At 37.2% G+C, this 26,298-nt stretch overlaps 1 protein-coding gene across 2 annotated transcripts in view; it reads right to left on the bottom strand.

Annotated features, from left to right (window-relative positions):
• The window catches only part of LOC107544598 (myosin-8), a 29,470-nt gene extending 6,845 nt beyond the window's left edge, over positions 1 to 22,625 (bottom strand). Inside the window, exons 1-30 of one of the 2 annotated variants that reach the window (XM_016222526.2) lie at positions 22,568 to 22,625; positions 22,307 to 22,350; positions 20,585 to 20,818; positions 19,773 to 19,916; positions 19,531 to 19,687; positions 16,854 to 16,881; positions 16,642 to 16,753; positions 16,458 to 16,550; positions 16,256 to 16,319; positions 15,489 to 15,587; positions 15,294 to 15,397; positions 14,972 to 15,110; positions 13,680 to 13,798; positions 13,415 to 13,564; positions 12,205 to 12,375; positions 9,590 to 9,899; positions 9,414 to 9,481; positions 7,818 to 7,905; positions 7,617 to 7,734; positions 7,131 to 7,254; positions 6,892 to 7,028; positions 5,149 to 5,404; positions 3,237 to 3,479; positions 2,971 to 3,147; positions 2,744 to 2,889; positions 2,571 to 2,661; positions 2,090 to 2,479; positions 1,546 to 1,672; positions 1,103 to 1,221; positions 779 to 975 (exon numbers count right to left, since the gene is read on the bottom strand). In XM_016222526.2, coding sequence (XP_016078012.2) covers positions 779 to 975; positions 1,103 to 1,221; positions 1,546 to 1,672; positions 2,090 to 2,479; positions 2,571 to 2,661; positions 2,744 to 2,889; positions 2,971 to 3,147; positions 3,237 to 3,479; positions 5,149 to 5,404; positions 6,892 to 7,028; positions 7,131 to 7,254; positions 7,617 to 7,734; positions 7,818 to 7,905; positions 9,414 to 9,481; positions 9,590 to 9,899; positions 12,205 to 12,375; positions 13,415 to 13,564; positions 13,680 to 13,798; positions 14,972 to 15,110; positions 15,294 to 15,397; positions 15,489 to 15,587; positions 16,256 to 16,319; positions 16,458 to 16,550; positions 16,642 to 16,753; positions 16,854 to 16,881; positions 19,531 to 19,687; positions 19,773 to 19,916; positions 20,585 to 20,788 — 4,175 coding nt within the window. In that variant the 5' untranslated portion in view covers positions 20,789 to 20,818; positions 22,307 to 22,350; positions 22,568 to 22,625. The remainder of the gene's footprint in view (positions 1 to 778; positions 976 to 1,102; positions 1,222 to 1,545; positions 1,673 to 2,089; positions 2,480 to 2,570; positions 2,662 to 2,743; positions 2,890 to 2,970; positions 3,148 to 3,236; positions 3,480 to 5,148; positions 5,405 to 6,891; positions 7,029 to 7,130; positions 7,255 to 7,616; positions 7,735 to 7,817; positions 7,906 to 9,413; positions 9,482 to 9,589; positions 9,900 to 12,204; positions 12,376 to 13,414; positions 13,565 to 13,679; positions 13,799 to 14,971; positions 15,111 to 15,293; positions 15,398 to 15,488; positions 15,588 to 16,255; positions 16,320 to 16,457; positions 16,551 to 16,641; positions 16,754 to 16,853; positions 16,882 to 19,530; positions 19,688 to 19,772; positions 19,917 to 20,584; positions 20,819 to 22,306; positions 22,351 to 22,567) is intronic. The other variant, XM_016222527.2, reaches the window with a different exon arrangement.
• Between the last annotated feature and the right edge of the window lie 3,673 nt (positions 22,626 to 26,298).

Raw genomic sequence — 26,298 nt, 5'->3', positions numbered from 1 at the left:
ATTGATTGACTTATGTATCTTATCCCATTCCAGAAAGTACTTGAGGCTAACTAGATATTTTATTGGACAAAAATATACTGAGCATATTAATTTGCTTACTCAAAGTTTCCATTTTATTTTACGTACTTTTTCTCTGACAAAAGTCAGTTTCTTCTAATCAAAGTTGAACAGTCTCACTGGAGGAACAAGTTGATGGATAAATCAGGACAACTCATCCAGTTTAAGCAAAGGCAGGTCTTTCTTTTCCTTTCTGGATCTCCTACATTTAAAATTCCCAGTTATGTGCCAACTATACATCCTTCAGATTCAGACAAGTCTTTAGCCCTGATGCCTAAGAAGATCTACTTGAAGGTCCCTTTTGATGTGTACACAGACTAAGGCTTTACTTGATTTATACCAGTCCTGACATTAGTATTGTTTAATGACCTCTAACATGAATTGTAAGAGCTATCTCTTTCTACTGCAATACTTAAGGTAGGCTCTGGAATCAGAATGTCTGGTTCTAATCCCAGTTGTACTGTTTATTAACCATATGCCCTTGGGTTAGTTGGTTAACCTCTCATAGCTTCAATTTTCTCATCTGTAAATAGGAATAAGAATAATAACACCAACATAAAACTAAATGAGCTAATTTATATATAGTATTTGACACATAGTATGCACTCAGTAAATGTTAGCTCCTGCTATTATTACATTTCCATCATCATCAGTATCATCACAACTGCTTCTGGGAATTGCTGAGTTGGGCAACTCCTCCCCCAGAGTTCACAGTACATACTTGGCTTCCTCCAGCTCCTCTGTGCGCTGGATGGCGTCCGTCTCATATTTGGTTCTCCACTGGGCAACCTCGCTGTTGGCCTTGGACAGCGCCCTCTGCAGCTCCGCTTTGCCTTCCTGCTCTTCCTCATACTGTTCCCGAAGCAGGTCACAGTCATGGCGGGAGGACTGCAGGGCGTGGGCCAGGGCATTCTTGGCCTGGAGAAGTACCAGTTCAGTGACTTAAATTCATTTACTCAGTGATATTTAATTTACACATCCAAAGTAGAACCTCACTGGACATGTTTAGATTTGATTAGCCAAGAAGATCTTAGGTAACACTCACTTTAGTTTCTTCTTCTAACTGACGTTTCATGTCCTCAATCTGCTGACTGGATGCTTGTTTGCTCCTTGAAAGCTGAGAGACTAAAGCCTCTTTCTCATCTAATTGTCGGGAATATTCACCTAAGATTAATAAAAGTAAAGGAATTTGTTAATGGCGTTAAAAATTAACCTAAAGCTTTTATATTTATATATGTATGTATATCAAATATATACTTCTGAGTATTATAAAACTGGTTAGAACTGAAGATTAAAGAGCAGAGTTGCTATAGGAGTGTAACAAGTAAACTTGCTTGCTGATTCTTGCTTATTTTTTCTTTCTGACTTGCTCAGCAAATTCTTATAGTTTGTTTATCCCACTCTAAAATGGAAGTCTTACTATTTTTAAGAACCCCTGGAATCGTTTTCATCTAGTGCAAAGTTTCAGGTTCAGAGAAAGATCTTTACCTGCTTCCGTCTGCAGGCGAGCTCTCTGAGCTGTCAGGTCATTGATCAGCCGCTGCTGCTCTTCTTCCTTTGTCTTAAGTTCACTTACTTGGTCTTCCAGTGTGCGGCACATCTTTTCAAGGTTTCCCTATGGTACATGTGGCATTGAAGGATGAGACATTGTATACAGTAAAGTAAGTTACAACTTGGTTCTTTAAATATTTTTACAGTGAATGAATTTATGCTGTCTGAGTAGAGGGCTATGGCACCAACTCTATGGAACACACTGGGATTGAAGCATGGTGAATGCATAGTGGCCCTAAAAAGGTCATTGTTGGAGCCCATTCATTTATCTCAACAAGAGCGACACTTGCTTAAAGTGGATTTTGAAATAATCTTAATGGGTCAAATCAAGCATTTAAAAAATGAAGTAGAATGGATTATATTAGAATAGAAAATATTAGATTAATGCTATAAACTGCTTGCAAACAATGTTTAATGACAGAGAACAATGGATGTTCTAATAGGTTATTAATTAACCTCGTTTAGAGACAGTGTTGGGTACCTTGGCTTTGGAAATGGCCTCTGAGTTACTGCTAAGATCATCGATCTCCATCTTCAGCTCACTCTTCTCCTTTTCCAGCTTCTGCTTGACCCTCTGCAGGTTGTCTATCTGCTCCCCAAGTTCAGCCACACTGTCTGCGTGCTTCTTCCTCAGGGTGGCTGCCATGGCTTCATGCTGCAAGGTGGCCTCCTCCAGGTCCCTGCGCATTTTCTGGAACTCAGCCTCCCTCTTCTTGGTCATCTCAATCTGGGCTGAAGTTGCCCCACCAGCTTCTTCCAGACGCTCGCTGATCTCCTCCAGCTCCCGGGAGAGGTCCGAGCGCTGCTTTTCTGCTTTGGCCCGAGAGGCCCTCTCTGCCTCGATTTCCTCTTCCAGCTCCTCAGTGCGGGCCTGGGAGTGATGCAAGCACATTAACATAAATTCATCTCAGTTTCAGGTTTTTTTTGAGGGGGTGCAGAAAAATAGAGGTGAGATGACTCACCTGCAACTCTTTGATTTTCTTCTGGAGCTGAATTTCTACTGCTTGCTCGTCTTCAATTTTGCTTAGCAGATTGCTGATTTCAAATTCTTTCCTTTAGAAATAAGAACAAGACGTATTAATACCCATATGAATTTAAAGATGATATTACATAAGTTTTTTTCTGGAGTTCCTACTTTTTAAGTTTTTCATCAAGTTGCTGTTTGTCATTTTCTGTATCCATTGTAGATTCTTGTGCCAATTTTAGGTCACCCTCCAGTTTCCTCTTTGCTCTTTCTAGATCCATTCGAAGTTTCTTTTCTTGCTCCAGAGACCCTTCAAGCTAATGAGAAAGTAAAATTTGTTAAAAATTGAAAGTGTGTTAAAAAAAACCCTTTCAAATGGTTATTAAAAATACGCTTACATCATCCACTTGCTGCTCTAGCTTGGCTTTAGCTTTGGTCAGGGTGTTGACTTTGTCTTCTTCTGCCTGCAGATCATCCAGGGTCTGCTGGTGGGCCTCTTGGAGGGCCTTCTTCTCCTTGGTCAGTTTGGCTATGGTTTCGTCCAGACCTGCCATCTCTTCTGTGAGGTTTTTCACCTAGAAGGTCAAGGAAGAGATTTCTTTACTCTGAAGCAGCTTATTGGATGGTAGAACCTCTGTAGAATGTAGCAGAATATGATTCATACCTTGTTCTCTGTGGCGTGCTTTTCTTTCTCAACCTTGGCCAGAGTCAGCTCGAGGTCGTCAATGTCTTTCTTGAGCTCTGAACATTCATCCTCCAGCTTCCTCTTCTTGGCCGTCAGCTCGGCATTGATCTCTTCCTCATCCTCAGCTCTCTCTGTCACCTCCTTGATTTTGGCCTCCAGCTGGATTTTGTTTTTAATCAGTTGTTCACATCTTTCCTCTGCATCAGCCAAGCTGTCTGCTTCCTTTGAGGAGATTCAGTGAGATACTTAGAGAACTTGTTTCTTATGTTGAACTTGTTTGAACAAAATAGTGTTCACTGAATTTTGATGAATTTTTCAGTATGAATGTAAAATAAACTTAATTGAATATTATTACATGGCCTGTAGAAATACAGCTAATTAGAAGTAAGACTGTTGATTTAGAAGGAAATTAGTCTGAAAATGATTGGACTGAAGAAATTGACTATTTGAAAAAGAGTGCATAGAAGAGCAGAAGGACCAAAGGAAGCCTGGGGTCTTGTCCCAAATATGCCTCCATATGTCTGACCTTTATTGCTTTTTTTTCTCTTATGTTCATTTATCTCATATGTAATAAGCAGGTTGGAAGAAATGATTGCTAACCGCATTTCAGCTGTAATATTCAAAGTTTCTGACTTAGTCAAATTGGTTAGTTTTGTTTTTGAGCATATCCTACTCACCTCAAGCGACTAGTTGCTATACTGAATTTTAAAAAGGAAAGAAAAAGACCTTATGTTTGCCTGTGAATACATTTCCATGCAGCGTTTTTATACACTCAAAACCTTCTTGATAGTCCATAACAGTGCTATAATTACCCAGAATTTTCATTTTCATTTTAAGAATTTTCTTAGTCTCAAAATGAATTTTAGAATATATAAGAATATATAATTTTGAAAAACCATATGGCTCAATAACATTTTTATAAGTTACTAAAGAACTCAAATAAAAATCAGGTCAACCACTAATTTATTAGATTACACTGGCCTGGATAATTTCTTTAACTTCTTGGTGTTTGTTTTGTTCATATCTTGTTTTTAAATGCTTAAATGGATGATATGGGGACTTCCCAGGGTTCCTTTGCATCTATTTTAAACAGTGATGCACTCAATAAATAATTTACTCACTGACTATCAAAGAGTTTAAGATGAAGAGACTATGATCCTATGCTTTTGGGAAGCTATAACTTTCATATAAGTAAAGTTATCAGAAGGAGATTTTAAAACAGCTTAAAAATTTTAGGAAAACTTATTTTCACAGGTTTCTTCTTGACAGTGTTGGGCTTGCTGGACCAAGTAAAGTTGTGTTTAGCCAGAGTGTAGGTGTCAAACCTACCCCCCACTCTGATTACAACTCCTTCCTAAACCAGTAAACAGAGGCTTTAAGAACTTGGCATTTGTATCAAAAGAAGAATCATAGAGGACATGTCGCTCTACGTTATACCCTGGTAGTACAGTTAAAGTACCATAAGTAAGTTCATTGAGCTTAGTCTCAGGGGCTGAGGAAAAGAGATACAGAGAAGAATAAGAATACTATCATCTGTCTTGAATTTAAATATAGTCTCTACACATGCATTCAGAAAACAAGACTATATTTTAAGGCTGGCATGAAGCAAGCAAGGCAAATGGATAAAATGAGATTTGGGGGCTTGCCTTTAAACCGCTTTCTTCATGATAAATTTATGATATGTGAAATACATTCTTCAATTTTTTTCTTTTCCATTTGTAATTTGGAAGTAATTGTGCCTTCCTCATAGGCATATTGTAAGCAAAGTGAAATACTAAAAACACAACTTGAGATTTTGTTTTTCAAGAAAACGTCATTTATAAATCCAAAGTACATGTGAATTCCAGAAAAGCTTTAGTAACATGGTACATTCAGAACACAGAGTACTCACAGACTGAACCTGGAGCTGTAGGTCATTTTTCTCTTTTAAAAGAGTGACCATTTTTTCCTCCAGTTCCTTTCTCTTTGCCTCTGATTTGGCAAGTTCATCCTTGGTTTTCTGGAACTCTTCCTTCATGGTGGCCATCTCCTTCTCGGTCTCTGCGCTCTTGAGGAGGGGCTTGATCTTGAAGAAGAGCTTCATCCAGGGCCAGTGCTTGACGTTCATGAAGGCGCGGATGTTGTACTGGATGCAGAAGAGGGCTTCCCTGAAATGGCACAGAAATACCAGTGTAGGCTGATCTATTAGAGACGACGTCATTATTTTTATTATATACAAACTCCCCTTTTAATGACCCCCCAACATATAAATGATATGTCAGATTCTGTGTATGTTATATGCAGGCTTTATACACACACTTGTACACACGTGCACATCTTCACACTCACACTTATAATAATACTCAGTATAACTACTTTGCTAATGTGTGCTGATCATATTGAACAATTCTGGGTTTTCCAGTTTCTGTCAAACTAGCAATGAAGCCGATATTAGAGGGGGAATACTTTACATGTATGAGCACCATGTACAATTTTAAGATCATTTGAAATATTAGTGATTTGGGAGTGGATGTGGCAATTGTAAATTGATTTAGCTGCTTGGCTGTTGGCATATGGATGTGAACTATGAAATGGCATAGGTTGCTTTTTGCTTTCTTAATTGCCCTACCTAACTTGAGCTTATGATTTGTCATGTCTTCCTTGAAACCTCTCATTATTTAACTCGCCACTGAGTTATCCACTCTATAAACTTTTGTTAGTTTCTTCAGATAATATACTGCCTTTTATCAAATTATTTGAAATGCCTCATTCTCACTCATTTTATTTTGAATATCTGCAGTGCATTCAGCACAGATTGAGCTCTAAAATTTGTTTTATTTAAATAAAATTATAAAATAATAAAAGTTATCCTTTCTGCAAACTGTAGCAATAGATTGACAAGGTTTGACTATCTGGTAGCAATGTGTATGTTTCTTCAAGCTTTCTAACAGAGAAATTCTATTTTTACAGGTCCAATTTATGAGAACCATAACTCTGAGAAGGCAGATACTAGGACACAGATCATAATGTAGACAGACACATGTAAATGACTTGGGAACACATGTTGCAGACCTAAATAAGTAGTTATTGAATAAAACGAGTGCAAAAATGTGTGTGTGAGGACAGGGAATGGAGTAGTGCTGTGTAGATAGAGCTGGATGAAGTTAATTAGAGAAAGGAGGAATGGAAGTTTTGAATTTATAAATAGATAAATCAGAATGGGGGAGAGGGCTTATACAAACCTGAAAATAGGAGATAAGCAAATTGTTTAGCCTGGCAGGAAAGGCTGTGTGGTTGGAAATGATAGATGAGATGGGGAATATAGAGGGCTTGACAGCCATGCAAGGTGACTTGAATTTGACACAGCAGACCATGGGGAACCACAAACTGAGATGTGGCATGATGAAATAGTGCTTACTGCAAATTATTCCTGCAGCTGTATGTGAGATGGATAGGAAGGGAGAAATTGGAGGGAGGAGAGAAGTTTTGGAGGGAATCCAAGTGAGAGGATCAGCAAAAGCTGATGTGTTGTAGGAGTGATTTCTTAACTGGGTGAAAAGCACACAGCCACAAAATGAAAGAGTGAGTGAGTGAGGGAGGCTGACTGATAGTCCCTAAAGGACCTTACAATTCTGATGTTCAGCACAGTTGTTACCTCCTTTGCAGCATCTTTTGATATTCTACCCTCATTAGGAATCCCCTACAGACAGCTTGAGTTCTTGTTATAATCTGGGCCAATTTGTCATCTCTCATTTCTTCCAGAAGACCCAGAAGGCCAGCTTTGAAGAAAACCTTTGAAGAGAAAGGGAGAGTTACAAAGCATCCCCCATACTACAGGAGACACAGAGGTGGCAGAAGGTACTTGGATCAGGTGTAAATAATTAACAGCTATACCTTTGTATGTCCAAATTTATATTGGGTGTGATCAATGTCAATAGACCCTAGAAGTTTCTCAGAAGCTTTCTTGCTGTCAATGAACTGTCCCTCTGGGATAGCACTTGCATTTAAAACTTTGTATCTGTTCAGTCGAAGAAAGATTAGGAAGGTGTGATCATATATGAAAATCAAATTACACCAAAAAGAAACATCAATAAAAATCTCAGAGAAAGACTAAAATTAGAAAATCCATCTGTTCTTTAAGTTCAGATAGTAAAACAATATGATTTTTCCACTGTCTAAGCATGCCTTCTCCTTATTATTAAGAAATGCCACCTCTTCTAACCTGTTATTCTGTCCTACCACCAAGAGACTATCTTATTTGACTTCTTAATTTTATAATATTTACTAAGCAGGATACATGAAATACAATAAACAGAGGACAACAATTAAGATGATTAACTATTCATGGCATTCAGTGAAATACAACAAAGACAGACTGGCCTTTGTTTAAAGTCCCCATATAAGATTCTGCTTGGGAATCCCTTCCTGCAGATGCGGATGCCTTCCAGCACACCATTACACCTCAGCTGGTGCAGGACAAGTTCATGCTCCATGGCCCCTAAAAATATATTAGAGTACTTACAGCTGGGCACTGAATTTTCAAACTTGTGCCTCTGATTATTTCATGCTCTTATATCTTACCGGGAGTTTTGGTTTCATTGGGAATGATGCACCGTACAAAGTGAGGGTGTGTGCACCTCAGGTTGGTCATCAGTTTATTTAAATTTTCCTAGAAACCAGATAGAAGAGACTTGATGAGAAAGTTCTAGTTCAGATATCTATTTTGTAATTATAAGCAATATACTCTGTGAGGCTTCAATTGCTCTGTATTTTAAAGATATCAAAATTCTAGACTGCCAAGTAACCAAAAGGCCAAAATACTGGGAAGAAATGTAGCTGTCCAAGGTTTTAATTTCTAACACTTAAGATCTATCCTATAAGCAAACTGAAAATTCAGGAGCCTTGATGCATAGGAAGTGTTCTCAACTGGGAATCAGAAGACAAAAGACTATGGTTTTGCTCTGCCACTAATGAGCTGCTTGATTTTACAAAATCGTTTTTGTCACTCTGGACCTCATTTGAAAATAATTGAGATTACCTCTAAGATCTCTTTCATCTCTGTTAGTGCTAATAATTTTCACAGTAGTGGTTTACAGTGGTAACCTAGGTTAGCAACTGTTCCAACTTTTGCCATTCCTTCCTTGAGTTTCTTCTTTTTGTATTTTCTTTGAAGAGTCTAAAATCATGAAACTCTATAACCTTGTAGGGGTGGATCTTAGGTACCTGAAAATGATCCACAGCCTGAAACATAGGGGGTGAGTTATTCCAGAAATAGGGTAATTGGCCATGACAGATGATGGTGTTTTACTTAATCATAGAAAACTCGCATATAAATATTTCTCAGTATTTCTTAGATACACTCTTTGAGAAGGCAGCATTGTCTCCTCCATCTCATTAAACCATTAGGAAATAAACAAAAGTAATGAATTTCTAATCTTAAAAACATGTACAAAGATAAGTTATAAGACAATAGTCTAGGGTGAGATAGTGCAGATTGGTATTGAGAAAGAAAAAGAACAGGGCAGTTTTGCTGTTTAGGTCATAGGTTATATCTGCATTTAAAAGGAAATAAGCTTAGCCATACAGATTCTGACAAAGTAGCCATTAGACCGGTCGTTTTAATACATTCTTTAAGCCACCTAAGAAAGTCACATTACTTGCAGTAAAATTATTGCTGTTTTAATCTCAGGAGACATTTTCTATCTTAATCATCTATATAAATCACTAGGCTTGGCTTTAGGTTATTTTCATCTATTACAAAAAATTAAATCTACCTCAGAGGACAAAGATGTGTTTTGGTGGAAGGATGTTTAAAAGAGTATATCTGAGGCTCATTCTCAAAGAGGAACTCAGGAACATTCTCAAGGGCAACATTAGTGGAAAAAAGATACAGCCTTCCACAGGGATAGCTTTGAAGTTCAGCTGTGCTTCTTTAAAAATCAGCCTTATTATATAATAAGAAAGCTTTTTGGCATTCTTGAATGCATCAGACAGTCATAATGAGGAGCAATGGTAAAGCACCGACCCTGCAGAAGTATTGCTTTGGATGTACCCTGAGAAGAGTGAATATTTGAAGTGATTTTTATTAACATTCCATTCCCTCCTAATTTATTCTGAGTTCTATAATTATAATTCATAGAAACTTAATAGGTTTTCTGAATTAAATTTGTACTGTACCCTGAAAAGAGCTGAGACAGTCTGGAAAGAAGAGCCCTTCTTCTTAGCACCTTTTTTGGCACCAGTGTCTGAGGTAAAAGAAAATACATCAATTAAAGTAGGATCCCAGAGGCGGGAATGGTATGTGAACATTCTGTGGGAATAGGTTTAAATTAGATTAAGAGCACAGAAAGTACCTGCTTCAGTGCCAGCATATGTGGAAAAGAGACTGGCCAGAGCCTTCATTGAAGACTTCTGGTATAGCCCAACCACGGTCTCATTCAGGGGGTCCTTGTTCTTGTCAAGCCAGCCAGCAATGTTGTAGTCCACGGTGCCCGCGTAGTGGACCAGAGAAAAGTGGGCCTCAGCCTTGCCTTTGACAACTTTGGGTTTCTGGAAGTTGGCAGACTTGCCCAGGTGCTGGTCATACAGCTTGTTCTTGAAGGAGGTGTCTGTGGCCTTCGGGAACATGCACTCCTCTTCCAGGATAGAGAAGATGCCTAGTGGCTGAATTCAGAAAGGTAGACATTGGTGTCAACCTGTCTTCTTTCAAAAGACATAGACATAGTATTTGATCAAATTATGATCATTCCCCAATTAATTATATTTATAAAGTATAACAGAGTCACGCCCTGCCGGGCGTGCCTCAGCGGTTGAGTGTCAACCTAGGATCCAGGCAATCAGAGTTCGATTCCCAGTCAGGGCATATGCCCGATGTGTGGGCTTGATCAATGACTCTCTCATCATTGATGTTTCTCTCTCTCTCTCCCTCTCCTTTCCTCTCTCTGAAATCAATAAAGATATATTTAAAAAAAAGAAAGTATAACAGAGTCACAATGTTTTTCACTAGAATGACCTTTCTACCATTTTTATCACATTCAATCCACAGCATAATTTTTTTGACTTTAAATAATTTATTTTTCAGTTATAATTGACATACAATATTATATTAGTTTCAGGTTTACAACTCAGTGATTAGACATTATATAACTTACTAAGTGATCATCCCGATAAATCTTGTACCCATCTGACACCATACATAGTTGTTACAATATTATTGACTATATATATCCCTGTGACTATTCTGTAACAATCAATTTGTACTTCTTAACCCCTTAACATTTTCACCCATACCCCCAAGCCCCCCCTTCCATCTGGCAACTGTCAAAATGCTCTCTGTATCTGAGTCTGTTTCTGTTCTGCTTGTTCGTTTATTTTGTTTTTAGATTCAATTATTGACAAATATGTATTTATTGCCATTTTATTATTCATGTTTTTTATTTTATTTTTCCTTCTTCTTAAAGAAGGCCCTTTAACATTTCATGGAATACTGGTTTGATGGAGATGAACTCCTTTAGCTTTTCTTTGTATGGGAAGCTCTTAAATGTCCTTTGATTCTCAATGATAGTTTTGCTGGGTAGAATAATCTTGGTTGTAGGTCCTTGCTTTTCTCAGTTTGAGTATTTCTATTTTTAGTGTAATTTAAAAAAATCCTCACCTGAGGATATGTTTTTTGTTGATCTTAGAGAGAGAAGAAGGGAGAGAGAGAAACATGGATGTGAGAGAGAAGCATTGATCAGTTGCCTCCTGAACATTCCCTGACTGGAGATCAAACCCCTAACCTAGGTATGTGTCCTGATTGGAAATCGAACTGGCAACCTTTTGGTGTATGAGACTATGCTCCAACCAACTGAGTCACACTGGGCAGGGCCAATTTTAATATTTCTTGTTATTTCCTTCTGGCCTGCAAAGTTTCTGTTGAGAAATCAGCTGACAGTCTTATGGGAGTTCCCCTTTAGGTAACTTAACTGCTTTTCCCTTTCTGTTTTTAAGATTCTTTCTTTGTCTTTAACCTTTTGCATTTTAATTATGATATGCCTTGGTGTGGGCCTCTTTGGGTTCATCTTGTTTGGGACTCTGTGCTTTCTGGACTTGTATATGTATTTCCTTCACTAGGTCTGGGAAGTTTTCCATCATTATTTTTTCACACAGGTTTTCAGTTTCTTGCTCTCTCTGTTCTCCTCCTGGTACCCCCATGATGCAAATGTTAGTATGCTTGAGGTTGTTCCAGAGGCTCCTTATAATATCCTCATTTTTTTGGATTCTTCTTTTTTTGCTCAGCATTATTTTTATTAAAAGACGAGCTGGATACAAACTCCAGATGTCAGCACAGCATGTGGGGGGTAATCTGTTAAAAGGTTCTTTACTTATCATACCTTTTTCCCTATTGAGGGAATTAACCTATTGTCAAAGTTTTATTTTGCTATGAAAATACTAACTTAGAATGATGTTTACTTCATATACAATAATTAAATAGTATAAATGATCCAAACCTTATTTAAGACATTTTGTGTATTTAATTTCCTTAAAGATAGATTATGAAGAAGCATAAGCAATTTAACTTCTTGACCTCCAAACAGATTAACTTTCATATAAGCTGTAGCTGTGTTACCTGTGCATTAATTTTTATTTAGGAAAAAGACTTATTTTTATTGGATCATGATGGAGATAGAATTAGAACTAATGAGGTAGTTCTTCCAGTGAAGCAGACTATATCAATAAAGTCTTCAGTGCTGCTGTAAAATTGGATTTGAGTCAGTGTTAGAACAAAACTGGTTAGAACAAAATGAAAGTGAACACTCTGACCCCTCTTATGTAAAAGTTGAAAGGAGAAAGTTATTTCTAAATACTAATTTTCTAATTGGTTCTGAAATCAATCTATTGAAGATGAACATAATACTGTCTAAAGTTGCTTAAGACACTTGGAAAAGTTATCCTTAGAGTTCAGCCTTTCTTTAAAAGTCAAACAGACCTTCTCGATGAGCTCAATGCAGGCAGCCAGGTCCATCCCAAAGTCAATGAATGTCCACTCGATGCCTTCCTTCTTGTACTCCTCCTGCTCCAGCACGAACATGTGGTGGTTGAAAAACTGTTGCAGTTTCTCATTGGTGAAGTTGATGCACAGCTGTTCCAGGCTGTTATACTGCATAAAACAAAATTTCCAATATTGAATGGATTTTATAGCAGTGAAATTCATTATTGAGAAAATATTTTATTGAAAAACATGTAGAAGATAGTAATGAAATAAAATTTAAACTAATTGTTGTTTCTTCAAACATCCCAGGGAAAAATGATTATTTTTGACATGAACCTTTTTCATTAATTCTGGACATTATTTAAAGGCATAGGTATCAGTCACACAGCAAGAGTTCTGGTAGAATTTACCTCCTTCTATCTCTAAGATGCATGGGCAATATTATTCATTAAAAGTACAACCATGATCCCATGAGTTATTGTTTAGATTTAAGGGTAAAAGTAATTTGTTGGAAAACCTCACTTCTTTTACCACCCTCATTCTCCAATTTAAGATAAAGTTCACATTTTAACTTTTGACTGTCACATTATTATGAAAAGCTTATATAATTTCTGTTCTATTCATATCAAAAATTTGGCAAATCCTTCTTGTCAGGTCTGTGAAAGTAGGAACCTGATGTGGTATAACAATTGAAGATCTGAGCCTTTGTTACAATTTACATCCTCATTTTATCAATGATGAAACTGATGCCCCAGAGGGGAAATGGTATGTGTCACATGAACCTTTTTCTGCCTGTAGGCCCTTTCTTATCCATGAGTGATGCCTTGATCCACCAAGTGCTTCAGAGCTGGTTTCCTGTCCTGGCTTTGCCTTATAGAGTGTGTTGATTTTCCAGATCTCTTTTTCTCCACATGTTATTAGTAGTAATATTAATTACTCCTTGGTGAGTTGTTTGGAAGATTAAATGAGGTAACATTTTGAAGTGCTTAGCATAGTGTCAGAAATACACTGACTTCTCAATGAATGTTAGTTATCATTATTATTACATTCTGTTACTTCTTAGATATTTTGGAGGTAACTCTAGGAGCAGTGTTGGAGAAAGCAATGTAGAAACTACAAATGTAAATGAATAATCATAATATGTAGTACATATATAAAAGTCCAAATTACCTTCCTCCCACTTTTTATTAAAATGAAGATAACTCACATCAAAGATCTCAAAGCCAGCAATGTCCAACACCCCAATGAAGTACTGCCTGGGCTGCTTGGTGTCCAGCTGCTGGTTGATGCGGGTGACCATCCACAGGAACATCTTCTCATAGACGGCTTTGGCCAGAGCACCCACGGAGTTGTATACCTTCATGGACAGAGTAATATTTTTGGTGTTATTAAAGGCATTATTAAAGGAATAATGTTTGTTGGCATTATTAAAAGGCCTGGATGTGTATGATTCCTTGGGATTGTGCACTTACCTGCTGTACAGTCTGGCCTTTGGTGACATACTCATTGCCGACCTTGACCCTGGGGTAGCAGAGGGCTTTGAGCAGGTCAGCAGAGTTCAGATTCTGGAGATAGGCTGCCTTGTCAGCAACTGCAGAAATAGAATTCAAGAACTGTAGTTTAATGGCTGATACCCTCTTTAACCTAATCTTTTCATTTTTCTCCAATCCATTTTCTTTATTATTTAAATAAAACATGTAAATAATTCTATAGAAGATCAGATGAAGCTCTCTGTACATGAGAGGATGTGCTTGCTAATAAGTAGTCAGTTAGTTACACTGGTCTTTAGTAATTTATTGCAAGCAGCTTTTGAGAAATTCATCAACAATAAATATATGTTCAGTGTTTATGGAAATATTTTATGTAAGGTACAAGCCATAGTCTCTGCTCTTAAGACACATTAGGTGTAGTTGGAAGGATAAGGTAAATACATCTTAATATCCTCTGTTAGGGATGGGTAAAAGAATATATGTATCCTCATCTTAGTTTTACTCCTCCCAATTTCATCTCATTGGATCAGTTTCTTTATCTGAAAATGTGGGAAATAAATTTCACTACAGAGTCTCTAAAATTCTGTCAGTGACTGTAATATAAAATGCCACATGTCAGTTACAAAAGTAACTACTGAGAAGTTTAGGGGAGGGAGAGAGAATGTCAAGCTGGCAGGTCAGCAAGGACTTCAAGGAGCAGATAATTAGCTTTTGTGGTAGGTCCTATATGTTCCATAGCCTTTCCATACGTGAAGTATATAGTTTTTCTTTCTCAGTTTCTTTTTTATCTTAATTGTGGCCTAGACTGTGTACAGGTTAATATATAGACAACATACACACATACAGATGTCTAGGAACATCCTTCACCCTCAGCTGTGTTTGAGCAGATCCTGTTACCAGCCACCAGGTTTATCTAGCTAGTGCTGAAATAGATCACTAGGTCAAGTTATCTTACATACCTACCTGCCATTGCCAAGGCAAAGCAGGAGCACTATTCCATCTCACTCTCTTTCTAAATGGTATGACCCACCTCTGCATTGTGCTTTTTTTAGATAAGTGGCTTATTAGGGTTCATTTTAATTTATTTGGGCTGGATAGAAATGATGGAGATACTGAGATGTGAAGAAAGAATGGGGGTGAGGAAAGCATGCAGTGTGTATAAATGTGTGTATACCCTTCAGAAGTGTGGCCACAAAAGGAGATTTGAGTTTAGAATAAGCTTCCTGTCTTGCCATAGTCTCTAATTTGAACCCAGATGGAGCTTCACTTGGTACCTTCAGTGCCATCTGGCTCAGCTTGTTCCTCACGCTGCTTTTGCTTGAATTTCATGTTCCCATAATGCATTACTGCCCCCGTGAGCTTATAGATGGACACTTTCTCTTCAGGAGTGAAACCCAGGATGTCAATGGCACTCTGCCGGGAGAAATGAGAGGACAAAGATTAGGGCAGAAGACACTAACTTATTTAGGAGAATTTAAACTATATCCTAAGTAACCATAGCTACAGTGGGTTTGCTATTGCCATTCCCATACAGAATGGGTTTTTTAAAAAGAGTGTGTGTGTGTGTGTGTGTGTGTGTGTGTGTGTGTGACTTACATCAGTGGCCATTAGCTCTTCTTGGTCATCAATGCTGGGGACTGTGATCTCCCCTTGACTGATGAAGGCATAGTCATATGGGTTTGTGGTGATCAGGAGCATTTCTGGGTACACAGAATTCAGGGGATACATTTTACATTAACAATTGTTAATAAAAATATTAACTTTCATATGTGAATTTAAGATCTTTCTTACCAATCAGATCTGGCTTCTTATTGGAAGTAATCTGATAAAAAATATGGTAACTTCTTTCTGCCTTTAGCTGGAAAGTAACTCTAGACTTTTCTAGAAGGTCTGGAAAGAAAGGGCAATAGATATTGAATTAGAAGAAAATATAAATGCTGCTGAGATAGTAAATGAACCTCAGTGTCTTCACTACAATTGGGACATATTACAGGCTCTATTGAGATTTCAATTTGGTGATCAAACCTCTTGGTGATACATATATGAATTTCAAATATTTCAAATACATATGGCAGCTTTCCAAGATTCTTACCATTTAAGAGCAGATACTGAAGCATACCTGCTCTAGGGAAAGTAAACTTTTCCTATGGCGACCTGTGGCCTCTGTATTATAATTGATCCTTAACATCCCTTCCTTCCTTATATCATCTCAGACTCTGTGGTCAGGGGCTTCCTTGGAAACAATTACCAAAGCTCAGATAAAGAGCAAATCACAGAGATATATTGTATATCTATAGGTAACTTGTAGGAACCCATAAATAGCCCTAGTGTTTGCCAAGGAAAAAAATTTCATGGTTGCTTCTGAGGCAGAGATTGCAGAATATGCTACAGAACCATCAGCTGGAGATTGAGGTAAATGGAACACACAGCAGATCAGGGCTAAGCCTGGCATTGGCTCACAGGCAGCAGGTTCAGTACCTACCAACTGTTGCAAAATATCCCTGCAAATGAAATCACTTGTTTCACTTCTTTTGATTTTCAATGGTCCTGTTACTCACATGTTTCTATATCTGCAGAAGCCAGCTTCCCTGTAGTACCGAAGTGGATTCTAATGAATTTACCCTTGAAAAGAGAAAGATTATTTAGCTATTTAGCATTAAAAAGTTGAAGCACATAGTGATGCAGTTGCAGTGATAGGTCAGAGATGGCTACTATGGCACTTAAGGGCAGAGAAGACCCCTCTGTGACCAAGAGACTTACAAAGCGAGAAGAGTTGTCATTCCTCACGGTCTTGGCATTGCCAAAGGCCTCCAGTAAGGGGTTGGCACTGATGATTTGATCTTCCAGAGTCCCCTGCAAAGGCAAGAGCAGTGCTCACATCTGAGGCCCCAGACTTCCTGAGAGTCCTGGCAGTCTTGACTCTCACTCCTGCTATCGGACTCACCTTCATTTTGCCAGAAGTTTCCTCCTTCTTCTTCTCCCCAGTAACTGCAATTGTTGCAAAGTACTGGATGACACGCTTGGTGTTCACAGTCTTCCCTGCACCAGATTCTCCGCTGCCAAATAGAAACCAAAGAAGAGAGCAGAACTACAGCTCACATTGTCAACATCTAAGACAATCACCACAAACCAGAGAAGAAGAAAAACATCACATACGTGATCAGTATGGACTGGTTCTCGCGATCTGTGAAAGAGAAATCAAGACCAGTCAATATGAAGATTTTTGAATCAGTTCAGATAAAATCTAGCTTGTCTTTTTTAACATTTTGAAGATGTTGCTTATAATTTTTGTGTTTTGTTTAGCTCCCAAATAGCACTTGCCTCTTGGAGTAAAATTTGTGAAAACAAGAGGCAAATAATCATCTATTTCTTTTCATAATTTATTTATTTTTATAACTTTTGTTATGGGAAATTTCAAACATATACAAAGGTAGAGACAATAAAAGTAGAGACAATAAAGAACCCCCATATACCCATCATACAGCTTCAACAGTTACTATCATTTGGTCAATTTTATATAATCTATATCCCCAGCCAAATCTCACTAGATTATTTTAGAGAAAATCCCAGGCATCATATACTTTTATAAGTAAATACTTCAGTAAGAATCATAGAATTTTGAAGTTTTAACAGATAAAGAAGCTGTTAAAGACCCAGAAAGGAATAAGTGACTTTTCTAACAATTATATAGCTTGTTAAGGTCAAAGACATTCAAGCCTTTTAACTTCAATTTATATATATTTCTGCTACCTGTCCTCCTCTCAGTTCTTGATATCATTAATTTGACTGCTGGTAATATTAAATAAGGAAGGACTCTGGAATTGTAAATGTTTGTGTTCATTTACTTTTTTTGAAGACACTGTTTTAGAGATTCATTTCACTTTTATTATGGATGAACATAATCGCAGATTAGTACAGCTAGTTTCAGAGCTGATATTAGTAGAAATTATTCCAAGATTATTCTCAGGTCACAAATAACTAGAACCACATAAAAGGGGAAAAAATCCCACCCAATATAGGAAAAGATATCCTGTGTGTGTTTCCATGGCAGTGAGCTTATACATTCTCATAGTTTGACTAGTTACCTACCACTTACCACTTGTCTAATGGATTCATTTGGTCTCTTGGAGAGAACAACAGAAACTAACGATACCGCCTGGTACATATGGGCATATTCATTTTATGGTGGATACTGATATAAAAACACTCAGGATTTAAGAGATTTCCTCTGCTGAAGGATCCCAAAATGCTTTATAAAAAGCATTATCATTTACTTTTATTCTTTTTATTTCATCTACTTTTTTAAATAGTTAAAACAAAAATTGTCACTAGTTATATGACTGATATGTTGACTTATACCAATCTGATATGTTAACACTCTAATTCTGTAACTGATAGATCATAGATTTTAGAGAATTCTCAAATCTAAAAATCTATTCAGAGAAATAGATACAAATACGGATATTATTTAGATGCAGGTACAGATTTTAGAGAACTTTAAAGTTCTATTCAGGGAAGTATACACAGATTTTGGAACATATTCAGATTGATCTATTTTTCCAGTAGAAGAAAAACCATGAAAGATCATTATTACATTTAGTGGGGGCATAGATAAGAAAACAATGTTTAGTCTCTTGACAATACTAAAAAATAACATCAACCAGGTTCAGTGCCACAATTTTGCATGGTTTTATACATAAATCATGTTTGGAAGCCACAAATAATCTTGAATTTGGAACAGTTCCAAAGATTAGGAGTACCTTGGTAGGGTTGGTGGCAGTGGTTAGTGCAGCTGCTGAGTATTAAAACCTCTGAAAGGAGCCAGCATTTACCTAAGTTCTGGACAGTAGTTAGCTTCTGTTGACAACCAAAGAATAGTTTAATGGCATGAAATACTTATAGAACTGCTGGCCAGTTAATAATAGAAGATTCCTATTTAATGCCTTTTTCTTCTCTCTTCTCCTTAAAAGGACAATTTAAAAACAAGTACAACAAAATAAACACAAAAAACGGAATAGAATAAAACCCTATCAGTTACCAAAATGCAGGAATTTAGAATATTTCCAAAGGCAATAAATTTGCTGTGTGAAGATAAAAGGTTTTAATGCAGTATTTGGGCGTATAATGTGTATCAAAGCTCTTTGTTTATACTTTGATGAGAAAGGATTACAGACTTTGAAATAATTTTAAAAAATTATTTTCAAAGAAAGAGGGATTTTAATTTTCTTCCATTCTAATAGAAAAATGCATCAAATTTTTTGGGAGGACAGTCATAGCTCTTTTCTTTCTTTAACTCTTATTCTACCCCAAAGGCTAGCAGTATTAGCTATGTCACTAAAGATAAAGAATTCACAAAGCTTTCCAGCTATAGCTGGTAACTATTTTCCTTGATTGCTGTGGATGTGGATATTTAAAAAGAAAAAAAAAGGGACATCTGTAATACTTTCAACAATAAAAATTAAACCTATTAAAAATATTAAAAAAAATAAAAAATCTATTTGAACATTTTTCTATCCAAATCAGAAAGTAAAAAATATGGAAAAGCAACAGATATGTTTACGGAGTTCTGTTAATTGTTTCAACTAGGCTTCCAGCGTCTATCTAGCTGGGTTAGCTTGGGCAGATCAGTGAACGCACTGAGTTTCCCTTTATTTGTCTGTAAAATGGTGATGGCTGGTTGCTGGGAAGAATGTATAACATTATGGCTCTGGAAGTTCTTTGAAAACAGTTAAGCCCCCTGTGGCTGCAATGCATTGTTATAATCAGGGCCAAGACAAAATCTGTTTGTTAAAATTTCTGTTAGCACATTTCTGTAAACAGATGAATCACTCACCAGTCAGCATGAACTGATAGGCATTGTCCGAGATGGAGAAGATGTGGGGCGGGGCCTCCTGGCGCTTTTTGCCTCGGTAGGCAGACACCACCTCGGGTTTGTACACCGGCAGCCACTTGTAGGGATTGACAGTGACACAGAACAGGCCTGAGTAGGTCTGAGAAAATCAGAAAGTGCAACATGTGGATCTTGTTTTTACTCAGAGAGAGAAAGGGAATAAACAGATGTGGAAGGGCGCTCACGTAGATCATCCAGGCTGCATAGCGCTCTTTGAGGTTGTACAGCACTCCAGGCTCGTGTAGATGGGTCATCATGGCCATGTCCTCGATCTTGTCATATTTTGGAGGGTTCATAGGGAACACTTGGTCTTCCCTGACAGTTAGAGTCTGGCAAGTAAGAGACCGGTGTTTATTAATGGTTGGAGGTAGGGTATATGTTTATCTGTTTGTTTTGGTTATATCGTACACTTGCAAACACTGTCCTTTTAAAGTCATGAAAAGATATTCATTTCAGAGTTTGATGCTAAGAAAATCTGTTTCTTATGATGAACTTGGATACTACATTTTTAAAAAAGATTTTTTTCCTCTCACATTCCCTGTCCCAGGTTTACGAGGTTATGTCCTTTCACTCTTATTCTAATAGGCTAAATTTTTTTTTTCCTTGCCATTCATTACAAGAAACTTTCATTGGGCGGGGTGCTGTAATGGGAGAATTAATACATTATTTAGCTTTGTAAATAGTATTTCTTCTGATGCAAGAATTCGGTTTTTATTTCTCCCAAGTGTGGGGATTTAACTGGGAATTGGGTAATAGAAGGGAAATGGTGGAGGCCAGTACTAGTGGGTTAAAGTTCCATGGGGAGCTGGGAAGGCAGGAAATGAGGTTACTACTGAGAATTTCTTTTGCCTTCCAAATACGGTGTTCTCAAATGCTCTACAAAGGTGCTTGTGTTGGCAGTAGACTTGGCAATTCCTAACAAGTTAGGCTTCAACTTGAAGTGAGGAGATAGAGAGATAAATAAAACAGGAAGTATTTTCTCCATGTTTTTACTTACTGCTCCACCTTCTGTCTTTACAGTTACTTTTCCTCCTTCCTTGCTTTGTATGATGCTCTTCACATAGGCTTCCTTGGGCTCCGCAACAAAGACTGATGTTTTAGCATCAAAGGGCTTGTTTTGGGCCGCAATCCGCTCCTTTTCTGATTTTCGAAGGTAGGGAGCGGCTTCGCCAAAAATAGCCATCTCAGCGTCTGAACTCATGGCTGCGATATATTTAGAAGGGGATTCTGCCTTGTGGAAGAAATGGGAGAGCAAGAAAAGTAGAAATAAGTCATAATGGGAATTAGGATTTGAAATGAAAGAAATGTTGAGCCTCTATTGCCTAGGCTGTAACTATTCTTACAAACCGTGGTTATGAGTGTGCTAACACAAACACTAACACAGAACTGGTTTGGAATGAGATTGTTATTTGAGTCTTCATTTTTAGGACTTTGCAAATTCCCTTCCCAGACTGTATGTATCTTGATCCTTAGGGCTTGAGTACCTACAATTGACTGAGAAGGAATCCTTGCTTGTTTTAATCTCTAAACTGTAATTGTATATATAGCTGAAACTGTTGGTGGATTTTTTTTTATAGCGGCTGTCACTCTTTAATCCCCACTTTTTTCCTGCATATTTTCATCTGCCATATGCTAGGGCAAGCATAGCGTTAGGAAGGAAAGTTTGTCTTGTGCAAATGATGGTTGATGTTTTCAAAGCTATTAAAAACATCCTTGCCTTTATAGGTGGCCTTTTTTTTTTTTTTTAACTCATAAGGCAAATAATTATTTTTAAACACCTACTTTATGTTAATATTTGGTATTATATCTCTCAGTGGGTCATTAAAAGAATCTCATAATAAATTCTCAGTACTCTGGGTTTTGTTGTCATTTGATTTGTTACCAAGAGACTTAGCATTGCCTTAACTCCAAAGCCTCTTTGACACTCTTTTCGGCTTGAGAGATTTCAACTGTTAGTTAACGGATCTAACCATAGAGAAATGAGAGCTTCAGCATGAAGAAGGCCCTTTCCTCCCACATAAATTCCACAGCTTCTTTTCTTTCCATCCAGAAAAAGGAAAGAGACAAAAAGTTAAGGGTTCACCACATGCGTGTAAGCCATTGTCCTCTGATTGATAGATACGCCCTGACAATATTGGTATACTAGATTGATTCTTTTCTTTCAGATATGCATTACTTGGGGAGGGCCAGGAGCACTTCCATTTTAGGTACTATATTTAGCACTCTGTAATACTTGTCGCTTTTTAATGAACAATAATAAATCTATCTTAAAACCAATAACAGTGAATCATTAGAAAGTAGCTGAAATATTGTGTTTTTAGCAAGATGCTTGTTTGTTAAATTTTTAGGTAAGAATTTTTCAGGGGTGTTTAAAAAACCATGGTAAAAATGTATTAAGTGTTCAACACTTGCAGTGGAGGGAGGTTGGCATGTAATAGACTATTGCCCCTTGACAGGTCTAAGTACAGCTGAGAATTCACTGTCAAAACTCATGCTGGCCTAAATGGTCCTTTAATCCTGGAACCCAAATGAGGGCAGTCTCTGAGAATAAGATGTTCTGAAAAAATGACTTGCTAGCATTTATTAGCAGTCACTCATTTGGAAGTACCATCTAACATAATTTCAAAAACCTAGAAATGGTGCGTAATTAAGAACTGTTCTCATCTTCATTAGAATAACTCCCCTATGCCATCAATAAATGAATAAAGCTGAGTCTTACCTCTGGAGTTCCAGATGAAAATGCAGGTTCAGAAGTGTCTAACACTGTAAAACAACAGGTGTGTGTGTTTTTAATTAGCTAAGCTCTGAAATTCTAGGAAGAAAGTTACAGAATTAATATTTCCCTGGCCTAAAGCTTAGCTCTATGAAAATAAAAGTCAAAGTTGGGAGGAGTAGTTTCATACTCAGAGATAGATCATGGGGTAAGCTCTTTCTGCCCCAGCCCCGGGATCCTTCAAGTCCCAAGGCCTTCATCACTTACCTCTGGGTTCTTGGAGATAAAGCAGTGGGATCTGTTGTGCTTATATAGGAACTAATGTGCTGACGCTGCAGCTATCTTCTCTTTGTTAGGGCAAGACATTTGGCAACATGAACCCTCAGCATAATTTGTACTGACATTTGGCATGTTTGGATATAATTAGAAGGATTCATATCATTTTGAGTATGTGAACCAATCTCCTATAAATAATTTTACAGGGGCATATCTGCCGGCAGAGAATGCTTTCTAGTATGCTAGGAAGGTAATCTTTGACAGTGCCTGGTGGGGCCTCAAAGTAGGTTCCTAAGAGCTATATTCGTTTTGGCAAATTCTTCTATGCATGCCTGCGGTAACTCAGTGATCAGATACTCAGTGACACATTGCTGTCAGGGCCCTAACCACTATTCCTTATTTGATACCACAGGACCCCCCCCCCCCTCAGTTCTTTCCCTTGGGTCACTGCCAAGGCTCATCGTTGTAGTCTCAACTTGGGCAGCAGACCCAGTGTGAGAGGAGATTCTACACTGAGTTTGCACCATTGGTCTGGTGCCCACCTACTCAACACTGAAAAAAATTATTTCATTAGAAAATAATATGTATTCAGTGTAGGAAAAAATCAGCAAAGAGAAAAAGTTATAATCCCAATATGCAGCAATAAAATAACATATAGACATGTAAGTAGGGTCATACTGTATATGCATATATAGAATATATATGTCTTACAGTCTGCTTTTAAAAATAATATACCATTTTTGTAATTTATGCTCTACTCTTTGAACAAATTATATCATAATCAGTCTTTTTAAATTAAAACCTTTTCTTTTTTATTGACTTTATTGAGGTTACATTGACCAGTGAAATTATATTGGTTTCAAGTGTACAATTCTGCAATATACTATCTGCATATTGCATTGTGTGCTCACAATCCAAAGTCTAGTCTCCTTCCATCACCATTTATCTTTACGCTCTTACACCTGCCCCCACTCCCCTTCCTTCTGGTAATCTCCATACTGTTGTCCATGTCCATGAGGGTTTTTGTTGTTTTTTTTTTGCTTACTCCCCTCACCTTTTTCACCCAGTCCCCCCAACCTCCCTCCCCTACCCTCTGACAGCTGTCAGTCTGTCCTCCGTAGCTATGAGTTTCTTTCTATTTTGTTTGTTTATTTTGTTCATTAGATTTCACATATAAGTGAAATCATATGGTATTTGTCTTTCTCTGACAGGCTTATTTCACTTAGCATAATACCCTCTAGGTGATCCATGCTGTTGTGAAAGGTAAGTTTTCCTTCTCTTTTATGGGTGGATAGTATTGCATTTTGTAAATGTACCACAGCTTTTTTATCCATTCATCTACTGATGGGCACTTAGGCTGCTTCCAAATTTTGGCTATTGTAAATAGTGCTGCAATGAACATAGGGGTGCATATATTTTTTTGAATCAGTGCTTCAGGTTTGTTTGGATATATTCCCAGAAATGGAACTGCTGGGTCATAAGATGGTTCAATTTTTATGTTTTTGGGGAAATGCCATACTATTTTTCACAGTGGCTACACCAATCCGCATTCCCACCAACAGTGCACAATGGTTTCATTTGCTCCACATCTTCACAAATAATTGTCATTTGTGGATTTATTTTATTATTATTTTCATTGTTGTTATTATTTTTAATTCTCACCAGAAAATGTTTTTTATTGATTTTAGAGAGAGAGGAAAGAGTAGGGGGAGAGAGAGAGAAATCGATGTGACAGAGAAGCATCTATTGGTTACCTTCAGTACTTGCTTGACCAGAGATTGAACCTGCAGTCTGGGTATGTGCCCTGACCAGGAATCAAACCCATGATGTTTATTTAGGTGTACTGGATGATACTCCAACCAATTGAGCCACACCAGCCAGGGCCATTTTTGGGTTTATTGATGATGGCCTTTCTGACAGGTGTGAGGTGATATCTCATTGTGGTTTTAATTTGCATTTCTCTGATGATTAGTGACATTGAGCATCTATTCATATGTCTATTGGCCATCTGTATGTTGCCTTGGAGAAATGTATATTCAAGTTCTTTCCAAATTTTTAAAAAATATGTTTTTATTGATTTCAGAGAGAGGAAGGGAGAGGGAGAGAGATATAGAAACATCAATGATGAGAGAGTTGGCTGCTTCCTGCATGCCCCCTACTGGGGGTCATGCCTGCAACGCAGGCATGTACCCTGACCAGGAATTGAACAGTGACCTCCTGGTTCATAGGTCAACACTCAACCCCTGAGCCACACCAGCCAGGCTCTTTGCCCAATTTTTAATTGGATTGTTTTGTTTTAAGTTGTTTGAGTTCTTTGTCCATTTTGTAATTGAATTGCTTGTTTTTTCGATTTTGCGTTGTTTTGAATTTTTTATAAATTTTGCATATTAACCCTCACCAGGTGTATCATTGGTGAATATGTTCTCCCATTCATTGGGTTGTCTTTTCATTTGGTTGATGGTTACGTTTGCTGTGCAAAAAGTTGTTAGTTTGATGTAGTTCCATTTGTTTACTTTTTCTTTTTCTTTTTTTCCCAAGGAGATATAACAGGAAAAATATTGCTATGAGAAATGTCTGAGATTTTACTGCCTGTGTTTTGTTCTGGGATTTTTATGGTTTCAAGTTTTACATTTAAATCTTTAACACATTTTGAGTTTATTCTTGTTTATGGTGTAAGGAGGTTGTCTAGTTTCATTTTTTTGCACATATCCAATTTTCCCAACACCATTTATTGAGTAGACAATCTTTACCCCATTGTATGTTTTTGCCTCCTTTGTCAAATATTAATTGGCCATAAAGGTTAGAGTTTATTTCTGGGCTCTCTATTCTGTTTCCTGGATCTATATGGTTCTGTGGGTTTTTTTATGCCAGTACCATGCTGTTTTGATTAATATGACTTTGCAGTATAGTTTGATATCAGGTAGTTTGATACCTTCAACTTTGTTCTTTCTCAAGATTGCTGAAGCTATTCAGGGTCTTTTGTGGTTCCATATAAATTTTTGGAATATTTATTCTAGTTCTGTGAAATATGCCATTGGTGTTGTGATAGGAATTTTATTGACTCTGTAGATTGCTTTCAGTAGTATGGACATTTTAATAATGTTAATTCTTCTAATCCATGAACATGGTATATGCTTCAAATTAGTATTTTATTTTCCTCAATTTCTATTTTCAGTATCTTATAATTTTCCAGGTATCAGTCTTTTACCTCCTTGGTTAAATTTATTTCTAGATGCCTTACAAACTCTTTTGTTTAAGTACAAGTATATTGAGCTATAATTTTTACACAGTAAAAATCACCCTTTTTGGGTAGGTGATGGTTGTATGCAGTTTTTTGGCTTTTATTTAAAAGAAAATTTAAACTTTGCAATAAAATTTACTCTTGTTGTATAGTTCTATGTGTTTTTACATGTGCATTGATTCTTGTAACCACTACCACAGACAGGATGTGGAACAATGACATTTCCATGAGTTTTGATAAAAATATGCAGTTGTGTAACTTCTTACATTATAATTTCATGAAAAATTAAAGCCTTATAGATTAGGTTAAAATTCCTTTTTGATGAACACTCACAGTACAGGTAACACCTTTCTTTCTAGAGGTAACCACCAATCTCAACTTGGTTTGTAATATTCCAGATCTTTTCTGTGCATTTTTTCTGTAAAGCTGCCCTAAGAAAAATGGTCAATCCATAGAAAATATATGATATAGATAGTAAAGA

Source organism: Miniopterus natalensis, chromosome 17 (assembly GCF_054644295.1).
Source record: "Miniopterus natalensis isolate mMinNat1 chromosome 17, mMinNat1.hap1, whole genome shotgun sequence".
NCBI classification, from domain to species: domain Eukaryota; kingdom Metazoa; phylum Chordata; class Mammalia; order Chiroptera; family Miniopteridae; genus Miniopterus; species Miniopterus natalensis.
This window is presented reverse-complemented; position numbering and strand designations above follow the sequence as displayed.